The sequence below is a fragment of the Choloepus didactylus genome, chromosome 17 (assembly GCF_015220235.1).
Source record: "Choloepus didactylus isolate mChoDid1 chromosome 17, mChoDid1.pri, whole genome shotgun sequence".
NCBI classification, from domain to species: Eukaryota; Metazoa; Chordata; class Mammalia; order Pilosa; family Megalonychidae; genus Choloepus; species Choloepus didactylus.
In genome coordinates, this window is record NC_051323.1 from 18,763,992 (window position 1) to 18,789,140 (window position 25,149).

Below are 25,149 nucleotides of genomic sequence, written 5' to 3' on the forward strand. Positions count from 1 at the left end.
CAGACTCAGAATACCAAGGGTGTCATGTTGGCAGTGCCCTGTCCAGTCCTGCGCGAGGCCTTGGCTCTGTGTGGCACTCCCCCCACTCCCAACCCACCGAGCACGTGGGCTCCCGCCTCCCTAGCCCTGTCCCCAGGAGGCATGGGAAGGAGAAGCACAAACTTTTCAGCTGTCAGCCAGGGGCCTGGAGGGAGGTGGAGTCCCTCTCCAGGCTTGACCGCTCTGTAGCCTTTGTTCCCAGTGACCCCAGGATCAGAGGTGCTGCCCTCCGTCTCCTAGACAGAGCATGGAGGGTTGCCCTGCTTGGCCTGAGTCTGCCCAACTGAGGAATTCTCCCAGCCCTAGGAACCTCCATTCCCAAATAGAAGGCTGTGGGCAGCTTTTCCCCAGGGGTCACTCACTGGAGTGCCTGGCATCAGGGTCCACAGGCAATGAGCTCAAGTGGGAAAAAGGTGGTGGTGAAAGGCTGATGTTGGTCGTAGGTCTGTTTGTTCATTCCTTCATGGTGCAACAGCCCTGAGCACCACCAGCACTAAGGGCAGAAGGGTGAACAAGGTCCCCTCTCCTTGCCGCCTGGTGGGAAGTTAGCCTCCCACCGGTTTGGCTATTTCCAGGAGATCTAGCCAAGTTCCCCACGCTGTATTTTCCAGCTGTGTGGAAGGATGTGTGGGAGTAGGTGTTTCATGGGCCCAGGTCCCTGCCAATAAGGACAGGTCCCAGCATGTCCCCGTGCACATCCACCCCTGGGGCTGACAGGCACGCCATGCACCCTGGCTTTCATGTGTTTTGGGAACTGGCAGCTTTGCAGCACCCTCAACCCCACAGCAGCTTGATGCTATTCTGCTTCTCTCTTCGGAGACTAAGCCGTGCTGCTGAGTGGGGAGCTTTTTCCTGTGAGGATGCTCCATCTACACTCCAACAACACACAGCCAGGGCTGAGGATGGGGAACAGGATGATGCTTCTCTGATGCATCTCATCCCATCCTCAGCCACCCAAAGGGGAGCCCTCCTCCTCCCTGTCTCATACTAAGGAAGAGGCTCAGGCATGTGCAGAGGGTTCCTGGGTGGCAGCTATTTGCTGTCCCACCAGCCTCCTGTGCCACTCGTCCTGGCCCCAGTGCCTGGGAGGTGTGGCCTGCTTGCCTGAGGGCATGGTCTTATTCAGGCTGCTTCTGCCCAGCTCTGGCAGGAAGCAAGGAGGTGCTGTGAACATCTGGGTCCCTGCAGGGAGGGAGTGGGCTTCCCGGAACCGTGGCTTCTTGCTGGCCGGGAGAGACTGAGGATGGAGGCCTCTCCTGCTTCCTTACTCCTGTGATAGACTTTGAGCTGGCCCCTCAGGAATTGCTTGAAAACAAGAGGCCTCCTCCCCAAGGCCTGCTGCTCCAAGATTTGGTTCCCTGTCCATCACCTTTGGGTCCCATCTGCCCCCTGGCTGTGGTCTCTCATCCTTTGAACCAGGGCCCCAACCCCTCAAAGGCATTAAGTTGAGGGAAACCTTGCCAGACTATTGGGGCCAAAGACCCAGTTCCTGGGGGACATGGGGCAAAACCAGGACAGATCTGAGTGGGTACAGGGCCTGGGTGTCCAGGAGTTGGCTCAAACCACGGGCACCCATCCCAACCCATGGGTCCGTGATAAGTGCCCCTTCCCCAGGGGCCTAGTACTTCCCCCCCACCCCTGGTGGCTGTGGCCTCTCACCCAGCCTTGTCCCAGGTCTGCAGTTCTGTATATATTGCTGTATATTGTGTGTATTTATTCCTGGACAGGTGTGTTTATCTGCAGCCCTTGCCTGAGGATAAGGCTCAGAATAGGTGAAGATCAGACGACCAGGGCCAGCCAAGGGAACCAGACTATTTCTTCCCCAACTCCTTGGGACCAAACCCAGCCAGTCCCAAGACTGCCCTGACAAGCAGGCAGGTGCCCCCAGCATGGCTCCCAGCCTCCCCTGCCACCATCAACTTGGCTCCAAGGTGACTTGGCCCTGGGCGCCCATCTCTGCTCTGCCTCTGAAGGGGCCTTGGGTTCAGGGGCAGAGGCCTCGAGTGACAGAGACTTGGCTCTAGTAGGCACTGCTGGTGGGGATCTCCCTAACTGTCCCCAGGCTTTGCCTTCCCTGCACAGCCAGGCTGCAATGGGCCTGAGTGGTAAGAGGGTAATTCCCCCATCCCGAGCACATAAGGCCAAGGGGTGGAGAGCATTTTTTTGTTTTTACTTTTCCCAAGTGGTGCCTGTACCTCCAGCCCTCAGTGGGGCCTTCCCTGGCCCCACTTCTCTGCCCCCCCACCAGGCATTGCCATCCCAGCACTTTTCTCCATGTCAGCCAGATGCCCTTTGCCGAATGTACCTGAGTGTGTGTATCTAAAAGGACTTATGGGCATCAAAGAATTTATGGCTTTGTATCTAATAAAAGATGGTGAAACTGGAATATCTGTTCCAGGAAAGTAAATGATTACCTGGCCTTGTCAGTTTCCCACCACAGCCTTTCTGTGGCTAAGATGCCCCTAGGCAGACATTGTCTGGGGGGTGAACGAAGCATTAGGAAGACCTTTCTCAGGGCTGCAAGAAACACTGGAGAGAGGCCAGCCAGGTAGCCAGCTTATCGTCCCCCCACAGCTCCCATCTGCCTTCAGTGCCTGCATCTGGATAAGCCCGGGAGAGGCAGCCTTCAAGGCTCAACCTAGTGCAAGGGCAGCAAGGGCTGCAAACACTGCCCAGCTTCTGCCTGGGTAGGCCCAACTCCCCAGGAGGCTCTGGCTGGCCATCAGGCCACAGCCTAGGGGAGACCAAGTTCTCCATCGTGGCCTGGTCTCCACTTCCCCGTTTTGTGAAGTGTGGTTCTCCCATTGATTGGATTACTCAGGTCTTAAAATACCTCAAACCACAAAAAAGAATAGGTGCTTAGGCTTAAACTGTGGCTCAGCTTCAAGCAAGGAGAACGAGCTTTTAATCCCCAGAACTCTGTGAGCCGGCTCTTCTTACCTTCATTGTATGGTGGAAGAGCTGAAGCTCAGAATATTTTAAATGTACGTAAGACCATCAACTCAGAAGGGATTCCAGACTCCAAGGCCTGAACCTGCCCACCACCCCATTCTAACTGCCCTATCTAACCAGAAATGGCTAGCCTCAGAAACTTAAATAACTTCCCGATTTCAGACAGCAAGAACTTCAGTGGCTCAAAGTGACATAATTATTTACCTCCAATTCAACAATTACCAACTTTAGCTAGGTGCAGGCCAGCTATCAAGACTACTGTAAAAGTGGCAGTTGTTAGATCCTGCTGGGTTCCCAACTGATCTATACTGGTACAGATTAAACTTCCATGGTACAGAAGAAAGTTGAAGGGACAGCAAGATCATTGGTGGCTGAACTGAAGAGACCAGCTGGGTGCTCTTTCAGCCACCTCCTCAGTGGATTTCTAAGAGGTAATCAGAGTTCAGAGAGGATATGGCCTCCCCAAGACATCACTCCAAGACCTCTGAACCTCAAGAGCTTGGGAAAGAGAGGCCAAAACACTGACCCAAAAGATCAGGGAAGTAGAGGGGGCAAATAAGGCAATGCGATGCATTTACTCAAACCCAGAGAAAGCCTGGGAGTGTGCTGGTGGGCCCAGGGCTCCTTAAGATGATGTCAGAAGTAAAGGAAGGACTCGACTTCTCCCAGCCACTTCTGGGACTAAGGGTGGAATCAACCATAGTGAAACTTCCAGACAAGGGCCACTCTAGTGGAGCTCACCTCTTTGTAAAGCCATATTTCCCTTATATGACTCTACCTCCTAAAATAAAGCCTGGCAGAATCAAACTACACAATGCCCTGAACAGTCTCTAGAAGCTGTTAAGGACATAGCCCAAAGGAGGGAAAATGATCTTCTCTCTTTTCTGCCTGTTGGGTGAGCACATGCAAAGTTCAAGTTCTTAGCTGAAGTCTAATACTTTGAGTAAAACTGCCACATTCAGATAAGTGTACATGCAAAGATAGTTCTAGGTCTTAAGTTTTATTTAAATAACCTCCAGTGAGAACAGAGGGGATCATTTACTAGCCCTTCCTTGTAACACCAACTAACCATGACAGGGAGAGCAAGCACACCCTGTAGCCAGCTCACAAGTTGTGTGATGGGTGAGGTGCCTCTCAATGGGGACGACCGCGACCTCGGCCCCGGCCAACTGATGGGGGAGCATCCACTGTTGAGCGGGGGTTCTTGATGGTTTCGTCCACCGACACGATAAGGCATGCGGCCTCAGAGGCTGCCGTCAGGGCATTGATCCGCACCATAGCTGGCTCCCACACAAAGGCCTCGAAGTTGTCAGCAATGTCCTCATTGTTGATGTCTACCCCATACCACATGCCCCCCTGAAAGAGGAGGAAAACTGACAGTAGGTAACATGGAATTGCACCCCGATTTATTCTTGCATTTCCTCCAAAACACCTCTGGCTCTCTACTTGCTGGCATTTCTCTGAGGAGGACTGCATCTCCCTACAGCCTCACCACAGGGGTCTGGAAGGTGCCCCTCTTATCACCCCAACCCCGGACCACCACCCCCTCCAAAGCATGGACCTGCTCATCACACAGAACTCTGGGCCCTCCCCAGGCAAGCTGCTGTGTTTAGGGAAGACTACAGCCTTAGGTCACCAAAGGACCATGTATATCAAACCAGGATCCGCAGGAGAAACAAGCAAAGTACTTTTCAAAACACTTTCTAATCCCTTACTTATTTTATCATCCCATTGTTTCAATTAAGTCCCCATTTTACAGATGACGAAACCAAGACCCAGGGAAATTAAGTGACTTGCTTAAAAGTCCTAACACAAGTCAGAAGCACGGTGCTCCTACTGCAACAGTAAGCACTTAACACACATCAAAGATTTAACAAATGGAGAAATGAAAATCTCAGAAAGGTTTAAATAACCAGAACAAGGTCACGACTCAGAGGTGGTGGAGCCATGGCTGGAACCCAGATCAGCAGGGCTCCAAAGTGCTGCACCAGCACACCAAGAAGGCACAGAAGAGGTATGATTACTTGGTACTGGGATTAGTTCTGGCCCTGTCACCCAGACCTGGCGCACACAGCTTGAGAAAACACAGCACATGCTCCAGACCTAGCCCTACCCACCAATCTCTGGACCCTCAGGAGAGGAAGAACCCACCTGGGCATGCCGAGCTCGCAGCTTGTTGAGGATGTTTGTGGCATCGAAGCCAGCATTGTCACACAGCTGGCGTGGGATTATCTCCAAGGCCTTGGCATATGCTCCAATCAACAGCTGCTGTTTTCCTGGAATGGTCCTTGAATAATCCCGCAGGTATTTGGACAGCTCCATCTCAATGGCCCCACCACCGGCCACCACTGAATCGTTCTGCAGAGACCAGACACACCTCCCAGCTCCAGATACAGCCAAGTTGGGCCATGCAGTAGGTCCTCCAGCCCAGAAAGAGGGCAGCTCATTCCCTCCCCCAGCCCAAGCCCCAGGAAGCCCAAACATATCATCCTGGTGAACCTAATGGTGTCTGACCCATCTTCAAGGTCACTGGTAGCTGGAGGGCTGTGCACAGTCTCTGGGGTGGCTGACCACATCAGCTTCACAGTTCTCTAGCCAAGAACAAGTCTTGGCCTATTTTTGAGAAACTGAGACTCAGTTTTTGTATGATTTGTGGGGCAAATCAGGGCTCTCTGTGCCACTCAGGGGAGGGCAGGTAATACAGGGAAGAAATCACCAAACAAATCCAGGGTCTGATCAGCTAGGAAAGCAGAGCATACAGCCACCCAGGGAGGAAGTCACCAGCCTACTACCTTGATGGCCCTCCTGACGATCATGATGGCGTCGTGCAGGGACCGCTCTGTCTCCTCCATAAACTGCTCAGCACCACCACGGAGGATGATGGTACAAGTCTTGGCCTTGGGACAGCCAGTGAAGAAATTATACCTATACCAATGGTCAAATCACACATATGTGAACTCTTTTCTGCAACCAACCTGCCGCATCCTGACCTCACTGCCACCCAGCACCTGCTCTTAGGTTCCTCGATCCTAACCATTAAGATATTTTCTTGGGAAGGTCTGAGGCTGAACCACTGGGATACAAAATAATACTGTGGAGTCAGACTTTTGACCCAACCAGACTTTCTTCCCACCCTGAAACACTCTACATCAATATGTGACCTCTTTATGCCCCAAAAGGTGATGCCTCAGAAAAGAACAGCATTCAAAAAAATAAAAGAGCAGCACACGCTGTATACCCAAAGCCTGGCATTAGGCCAGACCCCAGCAAGCCTCCTGAGCTCAGCCAACAGGCAGCCAAAGCCCACAGCTCACCTGTCGCCTCCAATCTGAGTCTCCTCAAAGACCTGGCAGCGGCCCAGCACATCCGCTGACAGCGCATTCACACTGGTCTGGATTGAGCCTCCGCAGGCCTGAGGAGCACAAGTAAAACAGGGTCATCAAGCAGGGAATCCTCACAATGGGGCCAGTCCTCACAACAGGGCCAGAAGTGAGCTGCCTGTCACCTAGTCTCAAAGTCAGTTCTCACATTAGACTCTGCTATGGTGCCTCGAGGCCCACCGTGCTAGACGAATCATAGGTGAACCTGACACCCCCAACCAACCCCCCATGAAAGTAGAAAACAAAACAGAACTACAACACACGAAAGGCAAACAGGCTTCATCAAAAGGAGATGAGGTCTCCCTCCACACTTAACCCAAGTCTACTTTCCTTCCCAAAACTATAGCGCTTTGGGATCAGCAATTGAACTCAGGGGCAGTGCTTTAGAAATCCAATAAGATGCCCAAGAATGGAGGAAACCTGGCTGGAAGCATCAATACTTGGCTTGTCCAGATAATCACAACATTACTGCTAGGCTTCCAAACACACCAGACTTGTTCCCTGACTTGTTTCAGTTACACTAACATTAAAGTAGTTAGCATTACTGAGCACACATACATGTTGGAAATGGAGCGGGTATACAAGCATGCTTGAAGACAGAATTCAACCAGAAAATCCGTCATGGCAAAAAAAAAAAAAAAAAAAAAAATTTAAGAGGACAGAGCTGAATTCACATGCCAACCTCAGAGTACACTATCACACCAGGGGTAAATGAAAACCCACCCAGGGCCACAAAGGCCAAGCAGCAGCCATGAAAGTTTGGTTACCATCATTGTTCTCTTCAGATCCTCCTCGGGCACTCGGCCAGCACAGAACATGTCCCTGTCAGCAAAGTACTGGGTAGCCACATCCCCAATGGGGAGTTTGGACAAAACAACTTTGGCTCCTGAAGCATGGATTTTCTCTAACTTGTCATAGAGAATGTTCCACTCAGCGTCAACAATCGCCTGATAATCCTGAACAGAGAGACCCAGAAAAGAGTGAGGAGACTCTGAGGATGGAGGTTAGCATATATGAAGGGCTAAATTATACCCCCAAAATAAAACATGCTGGTTTATCTAGGAATTAATAGGGGTAGAGAGGACAACGCCTCCTCAGTCCAAGCAAACAAGGAAGGAAGATATGAAGATAACTTAGGATCCATCTAAAACCTTCAAACACAGAAACATAAAGTAGCCCCAAGGTAGGGAGCTACTCCAGAGTTGGCATTGTCCAGGTGTGAACAGTTTAGCCTGGATGAATCCTAGCTTTCCTCTGAGGCACTGCATCCATGGAGTTCCCCAAAGGCTGTTCTGCACTGGGGACACATTTCCCAAGAGCTCCTGCTCACAGCTGAGTGACACTGCTGCCACCAAAGGCAGCCTCGGTAGTACCACAGAGGAGCCCACCTGTCACTGCAGTGTGGGACCCGGTGCAGAAGGGGAGGAGCCCATGTCTACCCCCCCCCCCCCCAAAAAAAAAGTGAACCAAAAAACTGCGCGGGCTTGGCAGCTAGAGCCCCCACTCACCCCCTTGGGCCCCAGCACAGTATTTCAAGGTCTTCTCCCTATCCAAATCTCCTCAGGTTAAGGTCACTCAGGGAGACTACATAGTGAAAAAAGGCATGGACCCTTTTATTAGACCTCAATATTTAGTGTTGGGGGGGCAGGAAAAGGAGCCCATGAGAGGCCTGAGAAGCAGAGCTGGGTCCAAGACAGCCTCGAAGATCCAGGGCTTTTGGCCCAGAAAGCTGCCCATTTCCTTGCCATTGCTACCTAGAGAGGCTTACCTCAACTGTGTGGACTCTGACTTCAGCATTATCTTTCTCAGCTTTCAGCTCGAGCTCAACATTTAAAAGGGCAATTGTGGGATTATCATACTTTTTGGGTTGCATTTCAAACCCAGCATAAGAGAAAGTCTTCTTGAATGCAACACCAGCTACCAGCTGGGACTCCTGTTTAAAAAAAAAAAAATTAAAAACAAAACAAAACAAAACAAAACACTGAATGGTTTGGTGCTGGCATGAAATGAAACTAAGATAGTGGTTTGCTGGTCTAGTGCTTGTCCACTCCTGTGAACCCAAAAGTGAATCAATTGTCTTTATTTCAGTTTTGTAAACAAATGTTTTTCCATTATCACAAAAGTTAGGAATAATCAATTTATCAAAACAAAAAGTTGTATAAAACCTATTTTAGTTGTCACTTTAGTATAAGGAAAATCATTCAGTGTGCAAAGACTAAGCACAGTAGAGTCCTGTCTGGCTGTCCTCTAAGGCTGGCCTTGGAAGCACTCGTCAACAGATAATTTTTTAAGTACTTAAATACACTATCAGGAAAGGAGCCAGGTGTTTGTAAATAAGGTAGATGCTGTCCAATGCTTCCCCCTTCGGACCCCCAACCCTCAACCTTCTGATCTCCAACTGCACACACCTCCACATACCCCTCCTTGTACTGCACACACAGGCACTCACACACAAACACACCATGGCATGTGTGCTACAATCTGGACGCTTCTTCCCCAAAGCCAAGAGGTAATAAGGATCATAAGGATCCTGGTTAGTTCCCAAGCTATCATCATGGCTCCCCACATCTCAGTCTCTTAGACCATCAACTTCTACCGCCTGCTGAAACAGACTCATGTGGATGGGACTTGACAGTATAGCATAATAGCAACATGCTACACTTGGGGCTTACTTCACCACTATCAATAGACTTGGGTTCAACCCTTGGCTCTCTCTCTCACTAAAAGACCAAGTTTTCCTCTATAAAAGCAGGTATTTGGTTCAATGACTTTTAGGTTTACCGCTAATGTTAATTTACAAAAGAATATCTCTGTCTCTATCTCCTATTAGCTGCATCATTCAAACCCATCGCCTCCGAAAGGGGTGATGCCTGAGCTGAATCACGATGGATGAACAGAAATTAGTCAAGCAGAGAAAAGGAAGAAAGGGATGTTCCCAAGAGATGTGTTGTGGAAGCAGTGTTGTGGAATCAGGGAAAGAAAAGCCATTTGAAGATGCTGGCATATACAGTACAGGGCAGGGTCCAGCTGGTGAGGAGAAAGGGAAAGGGATGGGCAGAGCTGGTTTAGAAGAGCCTTAGGGATTCTGCTAAGGCCTGGCTCTTAGCTTACAGCGATGGCAAGCAATAGAAAAGCTTTGAGCAGGGGAGTAAATTTGGGAACTTCACCCTGCAACAGAAAAGTGGGATGGATTTAGGAGATCCAAGACCAGAGGAAGGGTTACTACTGCCAGGTCAGTGATCCTGGGAACAGTAAGAGACAGATGAAAGAATAATTAGTAAATTACCAGGTGAAATGAGACAACAGTGACTAATGGATTGTGGGGAATCAGAAAGGTTTTCAAGAATGACCCCAGATCCCTGGTTTGTGTGATACCAATTATGACAAGGAATACAAAAACTATATAGGTTTCGAGGACAAGATAATGAGCTCTGCAGCAGTTAAGATACAGGAGCGTGAGGCTTAGGGGAGAAGTAAGGACCAAAGATTATACAGATTAGGAAGTTGTCAGTTAATCCTGAGAATAGGGAAATAATTACTATCACCATTTATTGAACTGTGTGAGTCAGGTTTCATGTTAAGTGTTTTACATGCATTTAATGAATATGGGACAGTCTGGGAAAAACAAAAGTGTGGCTTGGAACCCCTGACTTTCTCATCAGATAAGATTCTTAGTTCTGATCCCAGTTTAGTGGATGCCAATCTAATCTCAAGGGTTTCTGGGATTAGGAGGCCCATGAAAAGAGGAAAAATTGCTACTAATGCAGTGAGTCAAGGCAACAGAGTTAGCACGTCACGATACAGAGAATGCACTGCAAAATGAGTGGTACCAGGGGCCAAAGATGGGGGATGGCTCAGATGGCTCCAGATGGCTCACAGCTATATTACATAAAGAGATTCTCAGCCCTCTGATTTGACTTGAACCAAGACAGTAGGAGAAGGGAGAATGAGAGTTAGAATGCCATTTGGGAGGGTAAATTTCAAAAAAAAAAAAAATGAAGGGCCAGGCTATAATATTACAAGCAGGTCTTCCCTTGTCCAAATCTCTTCTAGTTGAGGTCACTGAGGAAGAGTATGGTAAAAGTGAGGTAGGAAGAGAAAGAGGAACTCTTGAAGGAAATACACTGGAAAAGGCCAAAATAACGCAGAGGCACCCATATTAAAAAAAAATGTTTCCAGACAGACACTACTGAATTAAAAAAAGAATAAGTGATAGTTGTGCTGTCCAATGCAGTAGCCACTAGCCACATCTCACTATTTAAATATTAAATAAATTAAAAAACTCAGTTCCCCAGTCACACTAGCCACATTTCAAATGCTCAACAGTCAAATGTGGAGAGTAGCTACTGTTTTAGACAGGCCAGATTATCTAACGGTCCCAGAAAGTTCTATGTGACAGTGCTGGGTTAAGAGATACACATGCTGATTTGGACTGATTTCTAAAACACCCTGTTAAATAAAAAAGTAAATCACAGAACACTTTGTACTGAAGTTACCATGTGCTTAAAAAAGCAGTATTTCCATACACTTATATTTGCACAGAGCAATTCTGGAAGGATACACACACACACATACACACACTAATAATGGTGGGTGCATCTGGGGCAGCGATAGGGGAAGGGGAGACTTACTTTTTACCTTAGGCCCTTTTAACTATGGATCATCGACACAAAACAAATAAATAAAAGGGAGAGTTCAATCATATCTCATGGAGTGAAAAATGAACTGGTAAGTATCTCTCAGATTTTATTAACTGAGTCACAGATAATTTTCCTGGGTTATCCCTATCCCCATATTGACACAGAGAGCCTGAGACTCCAAAAATCAACCAGTCCAATTTTCCACTCCACTGATAAGCAAATAAAGGTCCACAGAGGTTATAAAAGAAACCCACAGTCACCGCCTGCACTGGTAGTATGGGCAGTAGAGCCCAGGTCTGACTTCTAGACCAATGCTAGTTCTTGCTATACCTGTGGTATGTGCCCTCCTCCTCCACCAGGCTGTCTGAAGGGTCAATGTGAAAGCAGGAGACCCCTAGTGAGGCCACAGCAGGCTTACCTCTAGGGCTCCGCCCTGCACTTTCTTGATTCCAATCATTTTGAGCTGTAGCAAATCGTCGAGCATCATTACTGCATCAACCACCATCTTAGCAAAGAAGGCTTTCTGCTGGGAGATCAGCTTGGAGCTCAAAGCAGTCATGGCACACTTCTCCAATAGCTTCCTCTGCTCCCTGGGACACAAGGATGGGACCCACATCAAGCCCTGAAAAGCCCTCTTGTCTGATTGTAATGAGAAGGTAGTTTCTGTTTTAGCCTGTAACCTGGCCCTCTCCAACTTCACCTTCTGTATCTTAAGGGCAGATTCTCAGTGACAGATGGTGACTGCAGTCAGAGACCTCATGTGTGACAGCTTTTTAACTAAAGTCTGCAATCTCTTTTGTGCTGTGTGGGTTGGGGATCAGCCAAGGGTCTGGCAAGAGCCAAATAGCCCCAAGCCCACGTAGGGATTGCAACATGCTTCTGTATCCAATGTGGCTACAGGAGGTCAAGGTTCTGGCAAAGTCCACTGCAAACTTACACTTTATCTTCCTTCTTCACCGTCACAGCAATCTCTTTGATCTTGTTAACTGCCTGCCAAGAAAAGAAGTTGGGTGAGTCTCTTGTGCTCAAGACAAACTGGAGAGGAAGATCTCAATCTCTCTCGCTAGTCCCTAATCTGTTTATTCCCAAATTTTAAGACTTTCTACTCTACAGGTGAAACATTTCTAGGTATTGTAGCTGCCCAGAAAAATGCAAGAGCCCAGAGTTTAGGAAGCCCCAGAAGCTAGACAGAAATGTAGAGTGGGTAGTCCTGAAGACTCATGAGTATTTCAAGGATTTAGCTCTGGACGTGCAAATAATGCACTAAAAGACATAAGTAGAAACAAGTCATGACACCAGATTAGGCCAAATCTAGTGTCATAACTAGTGATTTGCCCCAGGTCACAGAATGAAGGTTAGAGTGACGAATAAAAGCTGGGTCTCACCATGCGCCATGAGGTACTTAATAAAAATAACAAAAGTTCTTATTTACTGAGTATCGATGATGTGTCAGGCTATTACTATAGTAGCTACTTAACATTCATCATCTCAAATCATTGTCTACAAGGAAACCTGAAGACCAAAGAGATGAAGTTGTTTGTCAAATAGCTACTGAATGGTAGAACTGAGATTCAGACCCTTCTAAGGCTGATCAAGGTAGGAAAACAGAAGTCAGAAAATGCCCAAGGAATCCATTTCCCAGTCCCTCTGCACTCCAGTATTTTATCCTTACTAAGAGAAATGTAAAGGTACCCAAGCACGAGGCTAGGTTCACTAGCACTCTCATACCAAATGCGTGGCAGTGCGGAAAGCTCGGATGATGATCTGTGGGTGCAAACCTTCCTCCACATATGGTTTCACCTGCTTGAGGAACTCTGCAGCCAGCAGGGTCACTGAGGTGGTGCCATCACCAACCTGGAAGAAGGTGACAAGAAATATCCATTATCTGATGTTCACGGAATAAAGCCCTGAAACTCAATTTTAAAGCAATCTACCTATTTAAACCAGGCATGTTAAATGGGTGTCAAGTTTTTTTTCTGAAAGCACAATTTCTGCAATGAGTAGAAGGAAGATGAGGGTAGGTTAGTACCATCTTGTCAGAAGGTCCTGACCTACAAAGCTAATCCCCCCGCCCGGCCTATTCTCTAAAGAGGACCATCAGGACAATCAAAAATTTTCAAGATATGAAATCATACATGCAAATTAACTGAGCATTTATTATATACAAGGAAGGCTTGGATAAGACATCACTGTTATGCTTACAATAAAGAGGACGAATTAAAAAATAATGGTAGTAGCAAGAAGCAAGAGATAAATATTCTTTAAGTAGCACACAGTACCATAGGAGTTTACAAAAAAAATAATTTCAGCCAAATCTCACTAAAACAAACCTCCCAGGACGAGACAAAGTCATTTATATTTTAAACACTATTTGAAATAAGCAGATTACTAGTCTGCTAATTGTTCTTACATGGCAATTTTCAATGATGGGACCTAACTCCTATTTTCAAGGAGGGGAAGAAACAATAAGAACTTTTGAAAAAATTGTCTAACCTCTGATTTGGTAGGAATTTATTTTTTTTAATGCAATTTTACTGAGATATAGTCACATACCATATAATCCATCCAAAGTATTCAATCAACGGCTCACAGTATCATCATATAATTGTGTATTCATCACCACAATCAATTTTAGAACATTGTCATTACTCCAAAATAAAGAAAAAAAAATAAAAAAAATAGAAAAGAACACCCAAAACATCCCATATTCCTTACTTTTCAGTCTTCATCTTATTACATTATTAATAAAAATAACAGGAGTTCTCATTTACTGAGCACCTATGATGTGTCAGGCTATTACTGTAGTAGCTACTTAACATTAAGCATCTCAAGTCAAAGGTTTTGTCATAAGGTTTTCACAATCACATGGTCACATGATAAAAGCTATATAGTGATACAATCATCATCAAGAATCAAGTCTACTGAATTATAGTTCAACAGATTCAGGTATTAGCTTTTAGCTATTTTAAACACTAGAAACTAAAAAGGAATATCTATATAATGCATAAGAATAATTTCTAGAATGACCTCTCGATTCTATTTAAAATTTCTTAGCCACTAAATCTTTATTTTGTTTCATTCCTTTTCCTCCTTTTGGTCAAGGCGGCATTCTCAATCCCGTGATGCCAGGGCCAGGCTCATCCTGGGGTGTCATGTCCCATGTAGGGGGTAGGGCAGGGAGTTCACCTGCCAAGTTGGCTTATAGAGAGACAGGCCATATCTAAGCAACAAAAGAGGTTCTCTGAGGGTGACTCTCAGGCATAATTTTAAGTAGGCTTAGCTTCTTCTTTGCAGGAATAAGTTTCCTAAGGGCAAGCCCCAGGATTGAGGGCCTGACTTATTAAATTGGGGAGTTCCCAATGCTTGTGAGAATATGAGGAATTCCCCAGGCTGGGAATTTTAATACTGGCAGGAATTTATTTTTGACTCACTTGGGTCCACTGTCTAATTTAAGGGGTTCTCGAGAAAGAAAACAAAAAAAGTTACTGTAGAGTAAGGTTTAGGCTGCCCGATTTCTAGACAAAAATATATTATTCCTGTATTGAATCCAGACTCTTCCTACTTACAGTACTCTGAAATGCAAACCTGTCTCTGTCAACATTTATTATCAGGACTCCAGTACTAAAAGTAAAATGGTTTTTGAAAAGGTAGATTGGAAACCTTAGGGTTTCCACCCCCATGTCATAAGGTAACAAAAAGAGGTTTTAATTATTTACCTAGCCACTATGAATGACAGCACACAGGCCCAATTATAAGAACTCAGGCAGCAGGCTTAGCAATAAGGACCACTGCTGTTCACCAATGTGTCAATGGATATGAAAAGCTAAACGCAATGAAACAGTATGAACTTAAAAGACTATTAACGTTGACCATAGACTCCAGTTTGCTTTGATTATATTTTTTCTCCAATACCATCCCCTTTCCAACACTCTGCCTGGCTGACATTCATTTGTTCTCCCACATGCAAGAACAGTTTTATATTTGTACATTTAGTCACAATCAACAGGAACACTGTAATATGCGTCCATTAAATGTAACAAAGGCAATACACCAAAGCTAAATGTGTACGAAAGGGGGATATAAGGAAGGGACATGGGATTCTTGGTAGCGGTGGTATTATTTGACCCTACTATTATATTGGATTGTATGATATTTTATTTTTCTTTTTATTATCTTTTTTATTATTCATTTAAAAAAACATTTTTTTCTGTAGTAATCAATATGTTCAAATGCTGACTGTGATGATAAATGCACAACTGTATGGTAATACTGTGAACAACTGATTGTACACTGTGGATAATTATATGGTACGTGAATACAGCTATACAAAATTATACGGAAAAATATAAAGAGATAAAAGAGCTGGAGAAAAATGGAGACAGCGATGTACATATTTACTGTTGGTCAGGAGGCAGAATGGTATAGACTTTCTGGAGGACAGTGGGGTGATTCCACAAGAAAGCTAATATGTGGATGCCATAAGGTTCTGCAACCTCATTAGGGGGCATATACTTGGAGGATCTGAGAGCTGGGACATGAATGGACATTTGCACACTGGTGTTTATGGAGACAGTATGCATGATTTGCAATGGGTGTAGGTGGCCTAAGGATACATCAACTGAGGAACAGAATGGTGAACTGTCATGTGTGCATACAATGGAATACTGAGCAACTGCAAGGAGTGAAGCTGTGAGACACGCCAGGAGGTGAACGGATCCTGTAGATAGCATTTTGAGTGAACTATGCCAGAAACAAAGGCAAACACTATAATGCCTCACCAATATGGACTAACTACAATGTGTAAACTCAGAATTGAACCTTAGAGCACAGCTTATCAGGGGAATGATTATTGTAATGGTCCCTCGATTGTAAGCTCTTACAGCAGTCACATCTATTCCTGAATTGTAATGACTATCTCCAGATTCCAAGATGATGATCCCTTTGTGTATAACTTGATTGATCCCTGGAACTTTGGGTATCTGTGTGACACCTGAAATTCAGAGCTAGAACTCAGCAGATACGAATGTCAGTATTAGAACATACAGCAACATTTAAAAAAAGCTGAAAAAGAGTCCAGACTTCAACTAGAGATATGAATGAAGCAGATGTGGTTAGGACTAGGGCAAATCGGGCCAAAGGGTAAAGGACAATACTGATCGTGTTTTAAAATTTCAAATTCCATGTGAGACCAAGGGAAGAGATGTTTAGTTGGTGCAGGGTCTATATTCCCTAAACAATTTAACTCAAACAGTTTGTTCAAAGACCATAATTACACGGAACTTTGAATAGGAAGTGAGACCTGGTAGGTTTGCATAGGTTAGTGTGAAATAGCGACACATCCCAAAGTAATTTGGACAGAGAGTAAAAATGTATATGCAGGACCCCCTGAGGAGCTGGGGGAAAATGCAGAGGTGTTGGCCTTCCTCACCTGGATTGTTGCTGTTCTCACAAACATTTGAGGACTGGCGGTTTGGTGTGCCGAGCCCTCTATCTCTGGACTTGCCCTGATGAGGCTTGTTGCTGCAAAGGAGAGGCTAAACCTGCTTATAATTGTGCCTATGAGTCTCCCCCTGAGTACCACTTTTTTGCTTAGATGTGGTCCTCTCTCTCTAGCTAAGCCAACTCGGCAGGTGAACTTACTGCCCTACCACCTATGTGGGATCTGACTCCCAGGGGTGCAAATCTCCCTAACAACGTGGGATATGACTCCCGGGGATGAATCTGGACCCAGCATCGTGAGACTGAGAACATCTTCTTGACCAAAAGGGGGACGCAAAATGAAACGAAATAAAGTCTCAGTGGCTGAGAGATTCCAAATGGAGTTGAGAGGTCACTGTAGTGGGCATTCTTATGCACTATACAGATAACCCTTTTTTAGGTTTTAATGTATTAGAATAGCTAGAAGTAAATACCTGTTACTATCAAACTCCAACCCAGTAGAGCCTTGACTCTTGAAGACAATTGTATAGCAATGTAGCTTACGAGGGGTGACAGTGTGTTTGGAAAACCTTGTGGATCACACTCCCTTTATCCAGTGTATGGATGCATGAGTAGAAAAATGGAGATAAAAACTAAATGAAAAATAGGGTGGGATGGGGGGGGATGATTTGGGTGTTCTTTTTTATTTTTATTTTTTATTCTTATTTTGATTCTTTCTGGTATAAGGAAAATGTTCAAAAATAGATTGGGGTGATGAATGCACAAGTATATGAAGATACTGTGAACAGCTGAGTGTACACCATGGATGTATGGTATGTGACTATATCTCAATAAAACTGAATTTTAAAAAAGAGAGGAAAAAAATAGACTGGGGTGATGAATGCACAACTATATGATGGTACTGTGAACAACTGATTGTATACTTTGGATGATTTATGGTATGTGAATATATCTCAATAAAACTGAATTTTTAAAAAAGACTATTAATTCCATCTAGATAATTTTACAAGCATGATAATTTGTGCAATTATAATTTTAGAGAACAAAATCAAAATTTAGTTAAGAGGGAGAATGAAAGAGCAAGAAGGCATATGTTCCAACCTTCATTAAACACATGATTGATTTTCCTACCTCAGCATCTTGGGATTTGGCAATGTCCACTAAAGTCTTTGCTGCAGGATGGACGACATCAAGGAGTTTCAGAATTGTGGCCCCATCATTAGATATTGTTGCTTTGCCTTAAAAGGAACAAATGCAAAGTAAAAATTTAAAGCCCCTTTCTTAAATCCTGCCTTTTAGTTGCACCCGGAACCCATGTATACTCTTGAGTTAGGTCAGGGAGATAACAGGAATCAAGGGGAAGAAGATCAATCTGATCTTTTTAGAGTCAGCTCTGTGCACAGAGGGCCACCTAAAATCATAAGCTTCCAAAGACCATGAACTCCTGAGTCTCTCTGTTTTTTTTTTTTGTTTTGTTTTGTTTTTTTCTGATTCTCTTTCAACAGCACTTAGCATAGTCAACTGGATGTAAAAAAGATTTTAAAAGATTTTCCAGGTCATTGATATCATGTTGTTTGGGTATTATGCTTTTGTGGCCATTGATTCAATATGTTAAACCCCTTTGTTACATTATCCAGCAAAATAAATATTTAAACAGGGGAAATGAGGATCAGGGCAGCATTTTCCTATTAAATCAATAAATACATATATACAGTATATGTTGTGGGGAAATAAAGATGTCCAAATAAGAACATGCAATACAGTACAGAAAAAAAATCATGATGTGTTAAATTATTAAAATGTAAACACTGAACAGAAATCTAACAACTGTTCCTTTACTATATATATTAGTAACAATGGATAAAAAAAGATTTTTAAAATGAAAATGAGTAACCACTTAGATATTTTAAACACAGTCATCCCCCTACTATCTCACAACTCAACAAATACACTGAAGCATAAAGGGGGCATTTTCTACTTGTCTTGGTTTCATAATATAATGGGGGTGAACAGAGCCAACTCCAAATGGATATTGTTAGAACTGAAAAAAGGCAAATACAAAGAGCTGACTTGGTCATCTTCACAGAGTATCTGAATGCCCAAGTTCAGAGATCACTCTGTGTCCAGAACAACCCTTGTGGGCTGCCCTAGTCCAGACTGAAGTGAGCTAAATGAGACATTTGGGAAGCCAGGACTGCTAAGAAAACCGGAGACATCAAACTACCCACCATGCAGCAGCATGATCACCACAAGTTTCCAGCCCCTCACAGTCTACCAACTGTTTCTGCCAAGTGCCCTCTCAGGCACTATGGAGGTCTCACGGTTCCTCAAACCCAAACACTCTGGTTTAGGTTCCAGGCTGTCTACATCCTGGCTCCATGCTACTCCTCTAGCAAGCTCTCTGCTGCCTCCCCCAAATGCTAGGGCCACACTGCTCTATGACAACTACCAAATGTCCTGTGCTCACTTCTCCCCACACCCCTCACCAGTGAAATGCCCTTACTTCTACTTATCCAAGTTTGTCTCATCCCTCCAATCCTAAGTCCCATCTGCCTTTTCTGAGCTCCCAGAGCACCCAGAGCTAATTCCACCACTCCATTCCACTAGCTTAAACTGGTCTCGATTCATGTTTCTAGGCCATCTCCCTATGAAGCAGTAGGTTCCTGAGCCCAGCTTCTCTCATATATTCCCACAGGGCTCAACATTCAGGACAGTGTATGGAATGGAACCACTTCAGAACCAGCAATCCCAAAGAGGTGCTCTTAAAAGCATCAGGATTTCTGATATCAACCTCTGCCAGCCCTGAACACTTCCCAGAAGCTTCCTTCCCTGCACACTGGCCTAAAGAACCCTTCACTTACCTCGGCCATCCACAATGAGCTTGTCCATGCCACGGGGACCCAGAGTGGTTCTTACAGCCTCGGCAATCACCTGGCAGGCGGTGATATTACTTACAAGCTGGGGGATGCCTTGGGAACTGTCAGTCCCCTCTTTCAACAGGATAACTGGTGTGGGCTAAAAAAGAGAAATAAGGTTTTAATAAACCCTAGCATAACTATCTATTGACACTAAGACTCAAAGTGAAGCAGAGGGAAAAAAAAATGTTCCCACCTCCCCTCATAAAAATTATCTAGAGGCTTTTTGAAACCACATTCCCCCACTCTCCACATCTATTCTCCAACTGGCCTCAACCTCCAGAGACACTGCCAATGCCACAGAACACCCTGCAGATGCGCTGAAAGGAAAACGGTTTGAAAAACACTGATCTTGTCGAAAAGAACCAATCAAATGATGGTTCCAGGTGCCCAGCTAAATGAGCAGAGCCTTTCTGACCTCTGACCCTATTCTCTGTGCTGAGGAATTAGGTCACAGCACAGGAAGAGGAAGAAGCAGACCATGCTCAGTGTTCAGCCCCCAGCAAAACATCCACTGTTTGTGTAACAGTGCAAGCCTGGAGAAGCAGATAGTGCCAGCAGCTTCGGGTGCTATCCTAGAGATGCGCAGGAGGGCAGCTTTACCAGACCAGTTCAGCTGCAGCACAGGAAAACAGACAGAGAAACAAACAGCATCTATGTCTTGCCTCACAAAATGACAACAAATCTGATTTCAACAGCAACGTTTCCACACCTCCTTAACCTCTCACACTGGCTCCATAAAGCTTCCTTGTAACTAATTCCAATCAGACACCCTAAAGCAGTTTTTCTCTTTCTATTCTGCATTAAGCTCCTAGGAACAATCACCATGCCCATGAAGACTTCATTTGCAGACCCACTTTACAAAGCCTAGGAAGACAGGGAACACTTGCTTATTTTAAAGGGCCTGCTTAGAAATCTCTGCTCTAGTGACCATTAGCACAGATGGTAATTCCTCAACTTAGCAAATCAGAGTTCTTCCCGCTGCATCCAAACCTGAGCCTTCATAGATGAGCTAGTGAACTATACCAAGTCTTTTAGATCAGTGTTTGACTACTCTTGTGTGGGTGAAACAGAATGTAAACATAAATACTGTTTCGAAATTGTGTTTATTAGTTATGAGTGTATTATTACTAAGCTATGATTTACTTCTTATTGTGTATTGCTATTAACAAATGTTTGAAAGCCACTGCCCTAGTTTTTACCCTAGGAGCATTTCATGTGTGTGATCAGCCTAATGATAATGAGCAAAGACTTCACATACCAGGGGCAGGAACAGTCTAGCAACCCATGTGGCTGACTCTATTAACTGGGCATTCCTTAAAAAAAAAGTTCAGCTCTTTTGGCCAGTACAGCTGGAGGGTAGTGAGCAAGAGGAAGAACAGGAGTACAGTTGAAGACGGAGGCAGGCAACAAATAACACTTAGGCTGTGGTAAGGAGTTTAGATTTTATTCCTAGGGAAGCATTAAGCAGAGGGATGGCAGAGTCCAATTTTCATTTAAAAAATTACTGTCAAAAACAAATAAGAGGCAAGATAGAACATGTAAATGCAAAAAAGGGGCTGGAATGATGCCAACAAACTCTGAGGAGGAAGAGAATGGGGATAAAGCAGGTTTTGGTGCTTTGTACTGTATAATTCTGTTTTGTTTCAACTCTCCCTCCCTACATTTTTATAATTGCACCATTAACTATAGTCCGTAGCTTAACTTCAGGTTCGCTGTTTTTGATTTGCAGTTCCATGGATTCAAAAAAATTTTTTTATTCTATTACCATATATATAAGCTAACATTTCCCCTTTTAACCACATTCAAATATGCAATTCAGTGCTGTTAATTACATTCACAGGGTTATGCTTTCACCAACACCACCTATTACCAAAACTTTTGCGCAGCATCCCAAACAGGAACTCCATACAATATAAGCATTAACTCCCCATTCCCTCCTCCCACCCTGGTATTCAGATTCTAGATTCTGACTCTCTGAGTTTGCCTATACTAATTATTTTGTATTAATGAGATATTTGTCCTTTTCTGTCTGACTTATTTCCCCTGACATGATGTTTTCAACTTTTTTCTGGTGAACACAGAATCATGCACTGCTCTTTTTTTTTTTTTTTTAAAGGAATTCCTGTCAGACAACCTCCTAAATCTGGTGTCAGGCATGGTACTTCAGACACTTCCTGGTAGTGTCCCAAGTCTGGAGGCAAGAAATGGCTTCTGCTTATTCTCAGCATTCTTTCCTGCCCTCAGCTGTCCTGGTCCCTGGTACCTCCTGTAAGGGACAGATGTGTATTCCACAAAAGGCCTCATCCTCCCCAGTGCTGCTAAATCATTCCTTATGGCAGCCTCAAAGGCACCTCCACCCCCCAGAAGGATTCTTACACTTAAATCAAACACCAACCTCGGTCTCAGTCTCTACACAGTACCTTCAACAGGTTCTTTCATCACTCCAATAGACTAACTTATCCAATGCTTTCGTATGTTTTTTCACATCCTCACCTTGAAACTGCACCCTCATCTACAAGAGCCAACCTGTACCAAACTTTCTACCAAAACCACTTTCTTACCACCAGACCAGCAATTCCTCAGAGCCCCAGAATCTAGGATCCCATAACTCTCTTTGCTCCCCCTGCTCACAACTTTTATATCATCATCCATCGTAAAGTATGAGCTACCCAATGGTAAAGACTATAGTAACCTTGACTTGTAGAATGCCTAGATTTGCCCACAAATGAAGCAACATTCTGTTGGGGGTGCTGGAAGTTTTAGCAATGGATGGTGGTGATGGTAGCACAACATTGTGCATGTAATTAACACCACTTAAAAACTGGTTAAAATGGTAGGGGAAAAAAGGAAGGGCTTGGAAACAGCTGATCACATACTCCGCAAGTTCTATGCTTCTTAGGCCCTACAGAAATGGCTGACTGAGTAGAGGAGAAATCCTATGGACAGTTAAAGATGGTAGAGTGGACTGAGGCAAACTAGGCCAAGCAGGAAGGGACCTTTCCTACCTATGGCAAGCCAGGCTTCTTTCAGCAAATTACTTTTCAACAACACTCATCTTCACTTATCAAGAAATAACAGAAGAGTCCATCCAATCTGCCAAGGTTATCATGGAAGGCATTGGCATTTTAGCTTGATATTTCTCATCATCCACCTTAAAAATGGTTTTTAAGCATCATTAAAACCTTTGATGGTCTATAAAACAAGAATACGTGTTTATATGCAAAGACAGACAGCACTAAACACTACAAAGGCAAGGAATTACTCTCTGTACAAGCTGTGTAACAGTCACAGGACTAAGATTTTGGGGATCCCTTTTACTGTTCTAAAAGGCTTCTATAATATCAGGGACCAACTTGATGAGAGAGAAATAGAAGTTTCACTTTCTAAAAGGAAGAGAGACTTAGTCAATAGAGCAGGGAAACAAAGTCAATCTGATAGAGATGAAGAAGGGACAGTGCAGGATAAAACTGAAGTGTGGTGGTCTGAAGTCCCTTGGTGAAGGGTCTTATCACCAAACAGAAGAACCTTGGTTCTAATCCCCAGTGTTTCAAATGCCAGCCCACACCACAGCAGGTTGGATTACAGTGAGGAAAGGAAGTAAGCAACCAACTGCCCAGAATAACAGCTAACATACCTACTAGGCATGGCTCTAAGCAGCTTATATATATTAATACTTTTAATCCCTTATAACAACTTATTCCTATCCCACCTAACAGATTGCGGACCACAACCTAAATAACATGCTCAAAGTCTCATGGTTAGTAAGTGGCAGAGCTGAGTTACAAACCTAAGCATTCAGTGTGGTTCCAGAGCCCTTACTCAACTGCTAGACTATGCTGTCTATGCTCAGAAGGCAAAGATGAGTTCAGGAATAGGTCATGTTGAAGATGGAGGCACGATGTAGGGAGAGAGTGCAGATAAAGCTTGGGCTTCTTTCTTTTTAACATAATTTAAATGAGATACATTCACACACCATACAATCTATCCAAAGTGTATAATCAATGGTTCACAGTGTCATCACATATTTATGTACTCATCACCATGATCATCTTTAGAACATATGCATTACTCCAGAAAACAAAAATAAAAAAGACACTCCCCCCAAACATCCCATACCCCTTATCCCTTCCTCTTATTGATCACTAGTATTGCACGCTACCCAATTTTAAGACCTATGGTAGAGATAGGTTAACTAAGACAGTGTAGTATTGTCAGAGATAGCTATACAGATCAGCGGAACAGAACAAAACTTTCAGAAGTAGATCCATACAAACACGGGCATCTTTTTTTTTTTTTTTAAAGCCCAGATTTCTTCTGTGTAGAGCACAAACTAGATTCACTGAGCACCTCACATGTGAATGATATCTACCAAAAGAGGGAAAGCTGAAGAAAGCAGGGAAAGAACAGAGACTGAATTGGATGGATAGGCCAAAATGAATAAGTAAATTGCCAAGTGGAAAGGGAACAATTATCTTCATCAGGGTTTTGAAAGCAAAAACCTCATTAGGAGCAGGCCCTGCACAAAAGCCACTCATCAGATAAGACCCAGACTTGGGACCCTACAGAAGGCACCTAGAGCTCTGAGATGGAGAAAAGGGGCCCCGTGGAGGAGGGAGACTTTGGAAAGCGTTCTAAGATTCACCAGTCCCCTATTTTAAGGAGACCCGAGCTAAGTGGCTAACTAAAAAAGTCTCCTGGTCTAATGTCACACCAGGAAGTGGAGCTAGGGCGAGGGTCGAAACCCAGGTCTCCCCACCTCTGAGTGCGGTGTCCCGATCCGTCCTGCCCTTTCTCCTTGCTTAAGAGTTGCACCCCTAGCGAAAAGCTGGGCTTGTTACACTCAATAGGCACTAAATACGCGTGTATTTAATGAATGAACGAGTGAGGGAATGAACGAAACCACGAGCGGAGGAGTCTACTTCAATTTTACTGCAGCTGGCAGATTAAGGGACAGCAAACGACCTTATATGGGTTGGGCCCAATATAAGGTCCCATGCTGCCTGCGCCCGTTCTAGGAAGCACACAGCGCCCTTACATTCCCCATTTTCTCAGGCAGCCGGAGCCTCCAAGTTTAGCAGTCGACCGCGTAAGCACGCTCGACCCGCGCTCATTTCACTCAGGACCCGATGGACGGACTCAAAAAATGGGGTCCGCAGCACCCTTGGGCTTGTATTCCCCAGCCGGCCCGACCGGTGCCTCCCCGCGAGCCCCATATATCCCTCGCCAACGGCCCCCGCTCGGTACCCATGCAGAGGCTGGAGGGTGTCGCCCACAAGCAGGAGTCGGAGCGGAGACAAAGCCAGCATGCTAGCAGAAGAGGGCCCTACGGGGCACGTTCCTGCCAGACGGCGCCAGCCACGGGCCAGATGGCAGCGGATGGCGACGGATGCGCGAGACAACACTCACCATCATCTTGGAAGCTTATTCGGTAGCCTACTACTCCACCTCTCTTCTCCAGTCCGGGCCGCCCAGCAACCCCACAATGCCCCGCGCCAAAGAAATCCCCAGAAGTTCCGCCAAGCCTTTGGACCGGGAGAGGAAGGGGACGGGCCACTTCCGCCACTCTGTGGTGCTCCTACCACAGAGTCGGCATGACTAGAAGGGCCAGAAGCTAGGCCCCGGAGAGTGCTCTAGGTACCCCAGCAAGAAGCGTTGGTTATCCGAGGGACGCGGGGTTTTGGTTTTGCTCTTTCTCTTCGGGCATGTAGGATCCTTGCTTTGCTTCCGTAACCTACTAACCTTAATTCCCTCTCCTTCCCCCACTCCCGCCCCGGACGCCAG

The 25,149-nt window shown here is 45.1% G+C and overlaps 1 protein-coding gene across 2 annotated transcripts; it reads right to left on the reverse strand.

The window, feature by feature from the left end:
* Nucleotides 1–3,972: 3,972 nt before the first annotated feature.
* On the reverse strand, nucleotides 3,973–24,911 carry CCT7 (chaperonin containing TCP1 subunit 7). 2 transcript variants are annotated; one of them, XM_037806717.1, is made up of 12 exons: nucleotides 24,775–24,911; nucleotides 19,312–19,465; nucleotides 17,582–17,688; nucleotides 12,740–12,865; nucleotides 11,949–12,001; nucleotides 11,430–11,601; nucleotides 8,140–8,304; nucleotides 7,139–7,327; nucleotides 6,306–6,403; nucleotides 5,784–5,916; nucleotides 5,143–5,349; nucleotides 3,973–4,347 (listed from the first exon to the last, which is right to left on the reverse strand). In XM_037806717.1, the coding sequence occupies exons 1-12, from the start codon at nucleotides 24,778–24,780 to the stop codon at nucleotides 4,126–4,128; spliced, it is 1,632 nt and encodes a 543-aa protein (XP_037662645.1). In that variant the 5' UTR covers nucleotides 24,781–24,911; the 3' UTR covers nucleotides 3,973–4,125. The 2 variants fall into 2 exon arrangements, with proteins under 2 accessions (XP_037662645.1, XP_037662646.1); XM_037806718.1 differs by lacking the exons at nucleotides 11,949–12,001; nucleotides 17,582–17,688; nucleotides 19,312–19,465; nucleotides 24,775–24,911 and having other exon boundaries at nucleotides 12,740–12,801.
* Nucleotides 24,912–25,149: the final 238 nt, after the last annotated feature.

Bases quoted from the DNA above. Each gene is read 5' to 3' on its own strand.
- CCT7 (XM_037806717.1), bottom strand. The intron at 8,305-11,429 runs GTAAGCCTGCTG...TTTTTTAAACAG, and splicing joins TGCAGGGCGGAGCCCTAGAG to GAGTCCCAGCTGGTAGCTGG. The intron at 4,348-5,142 runs GTGGGTTCTTCC...CTCCTCTTTCAG, and splicing joins TGCGAGCTCGGCATGCCCAG to GGGGGCATGTGGTATGGGGT.